Source organism: Fragaria vesca, linkage group LG7 (assembly GCF_000184155.1).
Source record: "Fragaria vesca subsp. vesca linkage group LG7, FraVesHawaii_1.0, whole genome shotgun sequence".
NCBI lineage: Eukaryota > Viridiplantae > Streptophyta > Magnoliopsida > Rosales > Rosaceae > Fragaria > Fragaria vesca.
This window is the reverse complement of record NC_020497.1, coordinates 8,227,818-8,242,746: the sequence shown is the minus strand read 5'-3', so window position 1 is coordinate 8,242,746 and position 14,929 is coordinate 8,227,818. Positions and strand designations below refer to the sequence as shown.

The following is a 14,929-nucleotide window of genomic DNA, read 5'->3' as shown; positions in this document are numbered from 1 at the left end:
CAATTCATAAGCATCACATATCATTTATAGACAACAATTGACGATGTCAATGGAGAAGAGCCATGATTAATAATGAACCAACAGTACAACATTTACTCAAAATCATAATTCAAAGCATTGAGATATAGTAAAAGTAGGAGTATCTTTCTTAGAATTAACTTCAGCAAATTAAGCACGCCTTTAAACAACGATTAAGGGGAGAGAAGTGAACTCAAGGGCAACTACATAAGTTTGAGTCGAAAAGACAACCCAGACCATTTAGTAAGAAAACCAAACAAACAGTTGAGTAAGCAATTTTGTTTGAAATGAAGTTCACAATTTAGAAGCTCGGTTTAGGCTTGCGGAAAACATAAAAGGGATAAACTTTGTCATAACCTGAAATCAGTAAATACCAATGGGTAATGTAGACACTAGTATAAAGAACTTTGTATGAATAAGATATGAACATGAATGGACTAAAATAATGGGATGGGAATTAAACTCAACTGCAACATTATGAAATTCCTTTCAAAATGGCAAGGCACTACTATAGGAATATAAAGATAAGGATCAGATTTCAGAACCCTTTAGATGATATAACAAACTAAAGTTTACTTAATGAGTTGTGTATTTCTACGCAATTTTGATACCTTGCTGCCAAACATAGACGAGCTCATGTCAATTCGGAGCAAATGAAATCGACGGCGACGGGCCAATACGGCGAGGGGCCAATACGGCGAGGAAGAGAAAGACGCCAGTGGCGACTGTGACAATGACTAGAGGTTCAAAGAGGTTGGCGGAGATCTCGTCGGCGAGTTTAGAGACTAGGGTCTGCGTTCCACAAGAGGCCTTCGATGGAGACTTCCCAAACTCGTACGATTTAATCGCCGGAGAGCGATGAGTGTCGGTTTGGTGATGAAGTTGTACCAGCAACGACGAGGATGACAAAGAGAAGTGGTGGTGGCGGGGTTTGAGAGAGAGAGAGAGAGAGGCGTTGTGATGGAGAGAGCGTTTTGGTCAGTGGCAGTGTTCGTAATTTTTTTATTTTTAGAGGCAACGTTTTAAGAGATTTAAATGGGTGTACTGTTTTATCATCAGTGAACATTTATTAACAGTTTTATCATTTGTTACTTCTAAATGTACCTTTTTATCATTGGCCCTACTTTAATTGCCTCCGATGACTCAATACATTTACGGTAAGCATAAAATTCAAATTATGCATATTTTCGTAAAGAACTCTAGATATTATAAATTACTGTAAATAAACCTACTATTTATTCTTCATGCAACTATCAATTTAATTTTGTATATAGTGAATTTCAATCTCAAAATAATAAATTTTCTCTTCACTATTACAACACATTTTGAAGTTTTGAACATTCATTGGCAAACAATGAGAACAGTCATGCATGTCTTATATCCTCCCTTCCAGCAGTGTGATTTCTGTGCATTTCGAGGCATATGTAGGTCATGAACATTTCTTAACTACTTATTGTATTTCAATGAACAGATCGAGCATAGAATAAAAGGCGAAATATGGAACATGTGATCCTGACCCTAGCTTGCCTTAATTCTTGGTTAATGATGCTAAGCAAATAAAACTCATGAAATAATCAGCAGGAGAAACATAAATGTGAAAACTATTTGTGATTTATGTCTTACATCAGTTACATGGGCATGGTTAATTATTTTAGTAAACAAAAATAACGATTCATGAATTAGTAAAAACTTGATGGAATTAATCAACTGCATGCCATATGTTACAAAGTGAAGAGAATGTTGTATGTTCTTCCCAATTTGTACGTTAATTATCTCCTTGTTGATCTTGTTTCTGATTCATTCTCTCTCCAACATCTCCTTGTTACGGTACCTCTATGTCTCAACTCTCAAGTCTCAACTAGCAATCTTGCCGAGGGTTGCTGCACAAGAATTTATATATATAGCAAATAACTCGCACATAGTGATATAGCGCTAGGGAATTCCCCATTCGTCGAGGGGAGCTAGGCAGCAAACAAAGGGCATTTGAAGTACCCATGCCAACCCAGCTGTGCTACCCTTGCTAGCTTGTTTACTGTTTAGATTTAGGGAATGGAAATTTTAGACATTTTGCGACTTGTATTACGGAAGTAAAGTGCTTCTGCTTATTCTTGGGAAGAAAGCTGTGTATGCAGTATTTGAATGTAAGATGAGTATATATAATATGAATGGCTAAAATGTATAAAGTTCTTCCTTATTGATCGAACAAATACCTTGCACAACAGGCAAAAGACCGCCATCGAAGTAGACACAAGACTGTTTTACGACAGCCTTATTGTCTCCAATTCTTGGAGGCACTCCTTCATTCTTTCTTCTCCCATTATATATATGGTGTCACAGGCGTTTAGGATTTAGGGCGGCCTGTTAATTTGCTGGTTTTATTAGGGTTTAAAATAGTTCACTTGTCTGAGTTGTCTCCAAACAGCGAATACGAGACAGATTTGTCATTTCTCTGCTGCTACGTGAATACGAGACGAAGATTTTGGCGGTAAGAAGCGGGAAAAGTCCAAAATGTCAAACTTTGCACCAAATTTCAATTTTACGAGTACTGTTTAAAATTCTACTCGAGAGACCCTAATACGACGTCGTAGTGGTAAAGTTAGGTCAGAAATAGGACTGGAGACGATTTATTCTCCAGAGTCGTCTCCTACTCCCCACAGCACACAAATTCTTGTTCCTCTCCGACGGCCACGAAATCTCTCTCCAAATCGATTTCTCTCGCCGATCTTTCCTCTCCTATTCTCTGTACCCCCAAATCACTCACCCCACCACCCTCACTCATCTTTGCTCCGTTCTCTCAGACTCGGTAGGTAAACACCTTTAAAGTTTCAGTGTGTTCTTTGTTTCCTCAATTCCTCTCATAAAGTTCAGAACTTTTTAGTTAATGTTTGTTGGGTTTTCAGTTTTGTGTGATTTCTAGTGCATGATTCCACTTGGGTTTGCTGCCATGTCATTGATTCTGGTCCTATTGTTTGTGTAACTATGTTTGTGATCTCTGGTGAAATATGTAATTCTCAGGTTGACACAGATTTAGGCAAGTATGAAATTTATAAATAATTGACTCTGATTCCTTTGAAAATTTTGGTCATTGCAGCATTTGGCAACTCTGATTTGTTAGTTATTTGTAGTACAACACAAACAGAAATACATAAGGGTTTTGATTATCTGAGTAAAAATGTGTGTGCTATCTCATACATTAGTCATCGAAATTGGGAGAAAAAGAGCTAGACATATGTGAAGTGTATCAGTATTTATCATAGCTTCGATCTTCCAGTTCTAAATAACTGTTTGTGTATCCTGTTATCATTCTATATTGTCACTGTACATGTTAAGTCATGAGCACCTGTTAATCTATTGACGATCATTCTTGATCTCGTCATCTGCAGTATAGAAGGCAGCACACACCATTGTTGACGGTATGGGATTCTTTATTCATACTTGAGGCGTTATTTTCACTCTTATATGGTAATTCTTTCGAACTTGAATTTAGGTTTTGGGGTAGGGTACATACATTAGACTGTTGTTGATGTCTTGATGATTAATAATACCTGTTAGTTTACTTTGGTTTTTTAATGTTGAAGCTCGGGATGTTGCAATCAAGAACAGTGGGCAAGAACAAGAAGATGAATACAATCAAGACAAGCCAGCCACGCCCACAAACGCGTCAACAATCACAAGCACAATCAGAACATGCATTTGCCACCCCTACTAGGACGCAAATAGAAATGTTTGGTATATTGCTTATTTTGGCTCATTTTGAATCGCAAGTTAAATCTAAATGCTCATATTTGTATGTTCATTTTTATTAGTTACATTTCAGCTTAATTCAACTACTAATCTTTTTTCTCCTGGAAAAGATAATGAACAAATAGCCTGCGTTCTGGTTACTTAGGTTGTTTCCATTCCTCTATATACATGATAAAGTTTTAGATACTTAATGGCTTCATGCAGCCTTACCAATAAAATAAAATTTTGTTATTTAGGGGTGTTGCAAATCATTTCTGCTACTCTATTGTATGGAATTTCTTATTTCTAGTAGTTATAGACTACAGTTTTTGGGAGCAAGTGCTAAATGACAGTAGATTAGTGAAGTGGTGAATCCATTTTTTGTAGCTATGAGACCTACAGGCTAGCCAACTGTGCCACCACCCATTGCGTGGAGTGGTGAACCCGTTTAGTCTTCTCTTCATAACTCCACTGAGAGAGGGACGTTTTATGGCTCTCAGATATTTAAATTGGCATCCTTTACTTTGTTCGTTATAGGTGAAGCAGGTCAGGATGTTTCTTATGCACAGGCGAGGAAAACCCGTGGCATTACACAGGGGTTGGGAACTCAAGCTCTGATCAATGCTTGCAAGCAGAGGATTCCAATCCGGCCAAATGGCGAGCGCAAGCTCCCACAGACTGTTCGAGCCAATGTTAAGTTTAGGTCAGAGATTGGGATACAAACGCGCCAGAATGCTCCCCTTATGGTCAAGCGCTGGAAAGAAGTCACTGCAGTGGATAAGGAAGATGTCATCAAGGGCTTGGCGGTGAGTTAAGTAAATCATTTCTATGTTACCTTTTTTGTTTAATGAACTGAGTCACTATCTCTGTTGATACTAGATTAAGTTTGACTTCGATTATACGGACCCGGTTGTAAAGAAATTTATTGACGCTCATATGGCCAAGTCGTACTCACTATGGAGGAGCAGACTGAACCAACATTACAAGCAGCATGCTTATGACCCGGAATATGCACGGGCACACCCTCCCTTAAAGCTGTTTCATAATAGAAAAATGGCTGAATGGGAGTGGCTGTGTGATGAATTATTCACAGATGAGGACTATCAGGTATATCAGTTAATTACATTACTCTTCTGAACAATTTGTTGTTGATTATCTATGCAAACTAATCATGCATGTGGTATGTTTTCCAAGCAGAAACGTTGCAAGATAAACTCTGCTAACCGAAATAAGCAAGAATATGATCATCTTGAGAGTTTACCTCCCTATCCGAAACTTATAGCAGTTGCACAAGAGGTAATATGAGTAAATCCTGTTTCTTGTGGGTTTGTTGCTAAAGTCTGCAATATTTGTTTCCCTATGTTGTTACGGCTTGAGAAGATAGTAGCTTCACTTAACATCTGTCTTGTTTTTGCATGTGTGATGCAATTGTCAATGATATGGTCATTAATCATTATGTTCTGAATGAGAATGAGAATGAAAATGAGAATGTAATGAATGAGATGACATGATTCAGAGGCCTTGATAATATTAGAGAATGCAATAATTCATTGCATGTTTTAAAGTTCTCTCTTACATTTTAAAGAACACTGGTATTACAGTAATGACGATTCAAATGTTTTGTACTTTCTACATTATGGATTTCTGGACATATGCATTTGTACTTAGTCAACAGGTGCTGCTGGTTTTGTAGTTTGGATGCATTCTGCATACAATGTCGTGATCAGTTGTCACACAAGTAAAACATACAAAAAAAGGAGGCTAAAATATCTTTTGGAAAACTATCTGCATCATTGTAGATCGTTTGTTAATCAATCAATTGATTAGTATCAATGCAATGGTAATCAATTGATTTCTTTTTCTGTTATTAGTTGATGTGATTTTTGCATTGCAAAGCCATGTAGATGCTGCATTGTCTTTTCATTTGATAATTCACAACAACAACAACAACAAAAAACCTAAAAGATGTAGGTTTCTACTGATTGAAATGTATTTTGAGTTTGTTGGATGAGGGAAATAAAAGAGATTGTATCTTGAATTGGGAGTCATGGGACTCTATATGTATATACATAAAGTGCAATCGCCCTCACTTAAATAAAAACATCCAGTGATCAAAATCACTCACATTTTAGGTCATCCTTTAAGGACCGACACACAGACACAGCACAAAGCTTGGAAATTTAGCAGTCCATCTTCTGTAAGCAGTATTTCTGTTATTCTTAGTATACTTATTCATGATTTAATATTTCTTATTTTGTTGTCTAGATGCCAGTAGAATCAACAAAAAAGGATTCTGAGTATGATGAGGAAGAGGATGATGTTGATGATAATGGGATTGGTGATGATGATGATGATGATAATGATGTTGATTATAATGTTCATGATGATTATGCTGGTTTTAATGATAATGTTGATGTTAATGATGAGGATGATGTTGGAGGTAATGTTGGAAGAAACGTAGAAGTTGAGGTTGATAATGCTGAAGAGCATGGAAATCAAAGTGTATCCACCAATACTGAGAAAAGTAGTGAAAAGAGAAAGCTCTACTTTACCAATGTGCATGGTGAACGTTCAAAGAAGAGACATGAAGTAGCTCAAGAGCAAAGGTTTACCGATTCTGCACCCCTGCGTGCTAATGATGAGGTCCAATCAGCTTCAAAGGAGGTTAGCGATGAAAAATACTTGATGCAATGTTTTGGAATTTTGAACAAGATGGACGAAATTGATGATGACAGTTACTCAAAAGCCTTGAAGCTCTTCCGCGGGGATCCTACTTGGAGAAAGCTGTTTGTGGGAATGCCAGAGAAGAGGAGAAAAAACTTCATCCTCAATCTTTACTGTACATGATCCCGAGTTTGATTGTTGCATTTAGTTCTCATATGGTTCATGACTTCATGTCATGTATTTATAAACTGGAGTCTCGAATTAATGTGGGACTATATTAGTTCTATGCATCAAAACTCTTATTTATCTCTTTGTTTTCTTCTAAGTAAATATCAAGTGGGAATGGACTCTTTTTCTGAACCTCAAGCAGTATATGGTTGACTAAAGCTCTAGAGGTACACAAAGGGGTATATGTATCTCTATTGGTTTACTCTTTACAAGTCAGGTGATCATCAATGGCTCTTGTCAGATATGCAGCCCAAAATTCCTCCTCTTCCAATACTACATCTTCTCCATGTAGGTATCATGTGTTCTTGAGTTTCAGAGGGAAAGACACTCGAAAGAACTTCAGTGATCACCTCTACACTGCCCTTGTCAACGCCCGCTTTCGAACTTTCCGAGACGAAGATGAACTCGAGAGAGGGGAAGGTATCAACCCAGGAATTGAGAGAGCCATTCGACAGTCAAGAAGTTCTGTTATTGTGTTCTCAAAGGACTTTGCTTCTTCGAATTGGTGTCTTGACGAGGTAGTAATGATCCTTGAACGCAAAAGGGTGTTCTCCGATCATATAGTTTTACCGGTTTTCTACGACGTCAACCCATCTCAGGTGAGGAAGCAGACGGGAAGTTTTGCAAAAGCACCAAAAGACGAAGTCAAAGAACAAGGTGAAAGAATGGAGGGAAGCACTAAACCAAGTTGCTGATCTAGCTGGGATGGTATACAGAACCAAGCAAGATCATCATGACAACCAGGCGTGCGAGGTTGTCAAATGCTAACGAAGTTACGGAGATGTATAATGTAATAACATGGAGTATTAGTGTTGAGACTTTGAAATGAATCATTGGAGCTCTTTAGTTTGCATGCTTTCCCAAAGAACTATCCAGCTGAAGATTACATGCATCAGGGGCGGATCCAGAAATAGAAACCGGGTGGGACTTAGACTTTCCACCACAAGAAAAAAAAAAAAAAAAAACCTACGACAGTACGTGAGCAATTTAGATATTGAAATCAAAAATATACCTAGACATGGGGAATATAGTGAGCCTTTACCCTCAAATACATTAACAAGATTTATAAAAATCTTTAGATGTAACACACAAGAGGCTAGATAAACACATCAAATGCAATACAAAATATGTCAATGTAAAACCTAGCTCGACTAACTATATATAGAAATCAATAACATGTTCTTTCATAGAAATCCGTCAACCAACTAACCAACTATCAACGTTGATTTAATTTTCTCCCAGTCTTAATTTAGTTAATTATAATCAAACAATAATAAATACTCGCATACAATTAAGATGAAGAGTAATTATGTGGTAACAAACTGAGATAATGATCGAGAATGATTGATTGGGTGGGATGGAACTCACGGAAGAGTAAAGAACTTGTAGAGATATATCTCTTAGTGAGTGATACCTAGGTTGAACTGTCTGGACATAACATTCAATATATATAATATTTATTTTATAAGCTAATTACATGTAGTAATTCTTTTCTTAAACAATTTGAGTGGGACTTGAAATGAATCACTGGTCCTAGGTGATTTGAATAAGTTAGGTTTTCCTTAACATTGTCTTTGGTTGTTAGCTGAGCTTCACTCTACTCTAGGGTTTGCAGCATAAAGATTGTTTAGGCAGTTTTGCATGGTTCTAGTCTGATGTAGCCTGCAAGGGCAGATTTTGTTCATATTGTTTTTCTACTACCGTCAAAATATTTATCGTGACGTCTTGATAAAAAAAATGATGCTAAAATTCACCTTCAATGACTTTTATGCTTAATCAATTTGTACGTCGCTATGCCTTCTATACTCGAGCCAAAACTTGCTGCACCAATATTGTAGATAGCCATGTGAATGAACACCATTCCCAACCCCTTATCAATTACAGTACAATTCTTTTCCTTACGGAGCTAGCTAGATAGAAGTCAATGACTCGAAGAATTATAAGACTTAAATTAATTACGTTAAACAGTAGTGAGTCAGTGAACTATGTTTAAATTTGCTTAAACATGCATGCATTTGATTAACAATAATTCTAGGGCATCGTTGTAACACTAATAATAGTCTAATACGTACCCAAAAGACTAGGCCAGTTTTTGTGCCCTCACTCAATCTTTTCAGAAGGTTGACTTAATGGACAAAAAGCAGCCCTTCTCATCTGCGAACGTCCGCACCAATAGTTTTGGTGCGAATTTTCATTTTTGCACCACTTTTTGATCGAATTTCCTCATCTTTACCGTCTAGTATCTAGATAATATTGTGTAGATCATCTCTGCAAAATTTCAGCCAATTTGGTAATCGTTAAGGCCCTCAAACTCGAAAAACAAATAAACGGACTGAATTCTGTCAAACATGAACCGTTCATGTTTATAACAGAAAGACGCAATTTTGAGGGCCTTAACGATTACCAAATTGGCTGAAATTTTGCAGAGATAATCTAGATACTAGACGGTAGAGACGAGGAAATTCGATCAAAAGGTGATGCAAAAATAAAAATCTGCACCAAAACTATTGGTGCGGATTTCCGCAGCCGAGAAAAATCCGGACAAAGAGAAACTGCTGTGCACGTAGCTATCCAGGAATTCCGCACTATTTGTATCGTCGTAGTGTCTTAAAAAATTAAATAACACCCTTCAAAAAAAAAACAAAAAAACAAAGTCAACTCACAATTATCACCAGCATTGCCAGTTGGCCACTATATATTTTAGCTCATCACCAGCCACTAGAACAAGACAACTACTCCATTTGCGAGTCTAGCTATGTATCTTAACTTTCATTTGGCCATTGATCATTCCTGAGTTTTTCCATGGCTCAAGAAAGCTCCTCTTCTAATGGTGGTGCTGCTCATAATTGTAGGTATCATGTGTTTTTGAGTTTCAGAGGTGAAGATACGCGGAAGACTTTCACCGACCACCTCTACACAGCCTTCAAGGATCAAGGCTTTCGCACTTTCCGAGATGACGAGGAACTTGAGAAAGGAGAAGATATTAATCCAGGCTTTGAGAAAGCCATTCAACAGTCAAGAAGTTCTGTTATTGTCTTCTCAAGTGATTACGCTTCTTCGAGCTGGTGCCTTAACGAGCTGCTGATGATACTTGAACGCAAGAGGACCTCAGATCATGTAGTTTTACCAGTCTTCTACAATGTGGATCCATCCCAAGTGAGGAAGCAGACGGGTAGTTTTGGGGAGGCATTCGGCAGACACCAAAACACTCAACCTTCGAACAAGGTTAAAGAATGGAAGGACGCACTTACAAAAGTTGCAGATCTTGGAGGGATGGTCTTGAGGAACCAAGATGATGGGTAATTAATAATTATTTTCATTTTCAGATATGTGCCTTGCCTTATTTCACTTTATTGTTAAATTCATTTATTGTTAAAATTCTTGTCAGTTTCATTTTTTTTTACTACCCGAACCAAATGAGTTTTTCAAAAATAGTTCCATTTTTCATATTTGGGAGCCGCCACCAACCGTTACACATGAATTATTGCATATTTTTAAAACTTATTTTGAACACTATATATAATTCGAATAATACACATATATTTCTCATAATCTTAAGCAGCTCCGATCGCCAAGACAATGAGGAATATCAAGATCTATCTATATGTCTACATACCGATAAAATGAAGCTTCACCAAAATATAGATTGCTCAAGATACAACTTAAATAGAAATCATGCAAAAATAGAGTAACAACTTATAGATCTAATTTAAAGAAAAGAAAAAAAATATATAGTAAACATGAACTGCCTTCATCAATCTAACGTGCATTGCACATGTATGAGGCTAGTTTTCACAATAGATATGCATTGTTTGAAGTATTTAGTAAAAACGACTTGTTTGATTAAATCTATTTCACCCAGAAAAATGACTAATATTAGTTTCATTTGTATGTCCAAACTTTCCAGGTACGAGTCAAAATTTATCAAAACTATTGTTAAAGAGATAGGTGACAAGCTTAGTCGTACAGTACCACTAAGCGTTGGCACTAACCTGATTGGAATTCATGCTCGAGCCAACAAGATTAATCGATGGATACAAGATGGACCAAATGATGTCGGCATACATGTAATTTTTGGGATGTCTGGAATAGGGAAGACGACAGTTGCAAAACATGTCTATAATTCAAACTTCAGAAATTTCGAAGGAAGCAGCTTCATTGAAAATATCAGACAAACCTCAGATCAAATCAATGGCATTGTTAAATTACAAAAACAGCTCCTTCATGATATTTTGAATGGAAGAGAAGTAAGGATACGAAATTCTAGCGAAGGAAAATCTGCGATTGAAGATGCCATAAGCTGTAAAAGAATTCTTCTTGTTTTCGATGATGTGGATCATATGGATCAGTTTGATGCATTACTTACGATGAGAGATCGATTCCATAAAGGAAGTAAAATCATCATAACAACCAGGCGTGCATGGGTATTAAAGGCTCAAGGAATTACTAAGGTGCATTATGTTCGAGCTTTGAATGAAAGTGAATCTCTGACGCTCTTCAGTTTGCATGCTTTTCGACAAGAACATCCTATTGAAGGCTACATGGAACTGACTGAAAAATTTGTACGCCACTGTGCAGGGCTACCATTAGCTCTTCGAGTTTTGGGTTCTTCCCTATTCGGGGAAGATGTAGCTGTATGGGAGAGTGCATTAAGAAAAGTAGAATCTATCCCGAATAGTGAAATCGTGCATAAACTCAGAATGAGTTTTGATGCACTGGATAAACACGACCAGGAAGTGTTCCTCCACATCGCTTGTTTCTTTATTGGAAATGAGAAAGATTACACAGTTGACGTACTAGATGGATGTGAGTTCTATACAACTATTGGCATCATAAATCTCATTGATAGATGCTTAGTAGGAATTGGCGCCAATAACAAGCTGGTGATGCATGACATGGTTCGTGATATGGGAAGAGGAATTGTTCGCCTAGCAGCAGAGGAGCCTCGGAAGCGTAGTAGATTATGGCATCACAATGAATCTTTCAAAGTATTGAAAGAAAAGAATGTAAGCAACATCAATTCACTTTGTTGTTTATGCGAATACTTCGTTGTTTCTTTTTGTGTAACTTATATCTCCTATTTTGCTCTTAGGGTACAAAAAAAATTGAGGGCCTTGAATTGAACATGCAAAGGCACCTGGGAGTCACTACTCCTTCAAAGAATTTGAATGAGATCATCTTGGAAACCAATGCATTTGCAAGGATGCACAAACTAAGACTGCTCCGGCTTAGTCATGTGAAACTCACTGGACGCTATGAAGAAATTCCTACAGGATTGAGAATGTTGTGTTGGATTGCATTTCCTTTGGATTCTATACCAAATGATTTTCATTTGGAGAACCTAGTTGTTCTGGAAATGCAGTATAGCAGCTTGAGACAAATCTTGAACGGAACGAAGGTATTGTTGCTCTATTCTCTTGAACCTTCTCTTTTTTCTTTTCTCTATATTTTAGGTTTCCATATATATGGATCTGAAATAATTAGGGGTGCTTAATGCATCTACCACAATTAACATTATTGCTACTTATTTGTTATTCCTGTCTCCATTTACAGTGTTTTCCATCTTTGAAGATCCTTGATCTCAGTCATTCTCATGGCCTTATTGCAACCGTCGACTTCTCTCGTTGTCCCAGTTTAGAGAAATTGACTCTCATGGATTGTGAAGGCTTGATTGATGTCCATGAATCCATTGGAAACCTAGACAGACTAGTTTATTTGAATATGAAAGATTGCAGAAGTCTTAGGAGGCTCCCAAAGACAATTGGTATGCTAAAGCTACTCGACACACTTCTTATATCTGGCTGCTCAAATCTTAACAACTCTTCAATAGAGATGATCAGAAGCATGGAATCGCTGAAAGTGCTTGAACTGGATAGAATTCCAATGAATCGATTATTCACACTCAGTGTGGAGGTGAAATCAGGGACTTATTTACCATGCTCTTTATTATCTTTAAGTCTTAGCGGGTGCAATCTCACTGATGAAGCTTTTCCTGTCGATTTTGCTAGCCTATCCTTATTGAAAAGTTTAAATCTAAGTGAGAATCCAATTTCTGGCCTCCCAAATTGCGTCAAGGGTCTGACAAGGCTAGAAAGACTCTCTCTCGAGAACTGTTTGAGCCTCAAATCCCTTGTAGAGCTACCAAAATTAGACCACATGATTGTATCCGGTTGCACAGCATTGGAAAGAATAACATACCAGTCAAGTTGGTGTGCCGGGCCTAACGCAAGTGGTAGGAACCACAGCCTAGTTGAGTGGGAATACCAATATAAGCTGGAACCGATTAGTAGTGTTGATGTTGAGATTCTTAATTTTCTGGGCTTGAGAAAATTGGACTTTGAAAATATGCCAGAGGTTCGGATGTGCAAACCATATCAAGGTTACGATATAATCCATCAGGGTGGAATCCAGGTGCCCCCAGCTCCTTCTCCTTCTCCTTTCTCATGATAATATGAAAGAGTTAAGAGTTTATTACCTAATAATTTTATGATTCATATATGTGATACAGGGACTGCATGAGTATGATTGTACAAGCTCGTATTTTTTTCGAGGAAGAAAGATAAATATGTTCAGCACATTTCTTCCTGGGAATGAGGTTCCAGGCCAATTTAGCCATAGATCAATTGACGGCTCCTCCTCAATATCATTAACTGTGCCCTTGCCTTCACTTAATGATGATCCCAGAATCCGAGGGTTTAACATCTTCATTGTCTATGCAGTTTCTGACAATGAGGATAAAAGATATTCTTCTAGTAATAACCAGGGTTCAATAACTATCAACGTCGTTAATGAGAGCAATGGTGACAACTGGCATTATGCACCAGTATATCATGGTGTTCCGGGCAAGGGAGAAGACATGATATGGTTAACCCATTGGAATATGCAGAATCAAGTAAAAGGTGGAGATCAAGTTGCTGTTTCACTCTCGCCAGAACATGTCAGGTTTCGGTATCAGGTTAAGGAGTGGGGGATCCAGGTTGTGCAGGAGAAGCAAATAGAGACCACTGGTGGAGATTTGTTAGCATCTGATGAGCCATTGAGGGGAGCAGGTCTGCGCATTTGACCTTCTCCTAATATTCATAAGACAACAAATTAAACTGCCATTAACTTGCATCCGAGTTTAGTTTTTTTTTTTTTTTTTTTTTTCATTCATGTTAAGTTGTTGAAAGCTGCTTCATATAGTACTTGGACGCATATAGATGGATTGTGGATTGGCTTTTACTAAAATATGTTACTGTTACCTTCAAATATAATAAGGTTAACGTTGGCTATCATTTCCTGTTGTTTTTGTGTTCTTCAGATAAAGAAGGAGATTATGAAGAAGTGGTAGTGGATGATCCTATTCCAGCATCAGCAATGAGGGGTGGCGGCAACAACAACAACGATCAGGGCCTCAGAAGGTGGAAGGTGCTCATCATTTCCGCTATCGTCCTTTGTGCTGCCATCAGTGTTGCTCATCGTTTTGAGGACACTAATGTCGACACAAATGTAGCTAAAACTGTCACTAATGCAGGTGTGTTTAGACAACAAAGCTCTGATTTTACTTCAACTATTTTAATTTCGAATAGAACGTAAAAAAGCAACGAGAATTACAATACATTAGTTCATGACTCATGTGTTGAAATCAAGAATACAAATTATTCACTGATGCCACTAGACCTTCTGGTATATATCGAGTGGCACGAGTTATTAATTTGTTCATCTAAAATAATGTAATTGCCCCATGCCATGAAACATGTGCATATATGCCTGTTGATTCGATCACTTCCTTTCATTTACTGTTGTTTATGCGTTTTCTAGACAATGAAGAACAACAACGGGATGAAGATGACAAGTTTGAAGTTGCCACTGACGGCAGAAACGACCGTGAACGGTGTCCCAGAAAGTGGAAGGTGCCCATCATCGCTGCTGTCATGTTAATTACATATCTATCTGTTGGCTGGTTCTTTTCCGCGAGAGACGTATACATGGAGTCCATTTTGGTTCCTACATGAATTTATTGTATTCTTCTCTTCCTTCTTTATTTCTCCTTCTGATGTACATTTGAATTGCTCGACTATCGCTCGGCTAATTTTTAGTTTCGGTTTCTTTACCGGAAAGTGAAATTGTATTCGTAGCCCGAAGAACATACAAATTCAAGGGTTGTCTGATCTAAGAAAAAAAATACTAGTACCACCACCCAAACATCGCTGGAAAAGAGGTAGCGTTTGCCTCACATTATCAAGTAGATCTCCCTCTGAACTTAGATAAATACTATGCTCATTATGTAGATCACAGTAAATTTCCATTTAATGGA

At 37.6% G+C, this 14,929-nt stretch overlaps 2 protein-coding genes across 2 annotated transcripts; both read left to right on the top strand.

Moving 5' to 3' along the window:
- The first annotated feature begins 2,671 nt into the window (after window positions 1-2,671).
- On the top strand, window positions 2,672-6,809 carry LOC101294108. The gene is made up of 7 exons (XM_004306951.1): window positions 2,672-2,825; window positions 3,402-3,431; window positions 3,597-3,747; window positions 4,279-4,547; window positions 4,621-4,848; window positions 4,939-5,037; window positions 6,007-6,809. Exons 3-7 carry the CDS (start codon window positions 3,603-3,605, stop codon window positions 6,586-6,588), a joined length of 1,323 nt encoding a protein of 440 aa, XP_004306999.1. The 5' UTR covers window positions 2,672-2,825; window positions 3,402-3,431; window positions 3,597-3,602; the 3' UTR covers window positions 6,589-6,809.
- A 51-nt stretch (window positions 6,810-6,860) lies between these two features.
- LOC101295089 (TMV resistance protein N-like) lies at window positions 6,861-14,627 on the top strand. Its single transcript, XM_004308464.1, has 8 exons — window positions 6,861-7,180; window positions 9,738-9,932; window positions 10,541-11,639; window positions 11,726-12,031; window positions 12,187-13,044; window positions 13,142-13,682; window positions 13,934-14,146; window positions 14,434-14,627. Exons 1-8 carry the CDS (start codon window positions 6,861-6,863, stop codon window positions 14,625-14,627), a joined length of 3,726 nt encoding a protein of 1,241 aa, XP_004308512.1.
- The last annotated feature ends 302 nt before the right edge of the window (window positions 14,628-14,929 follow it).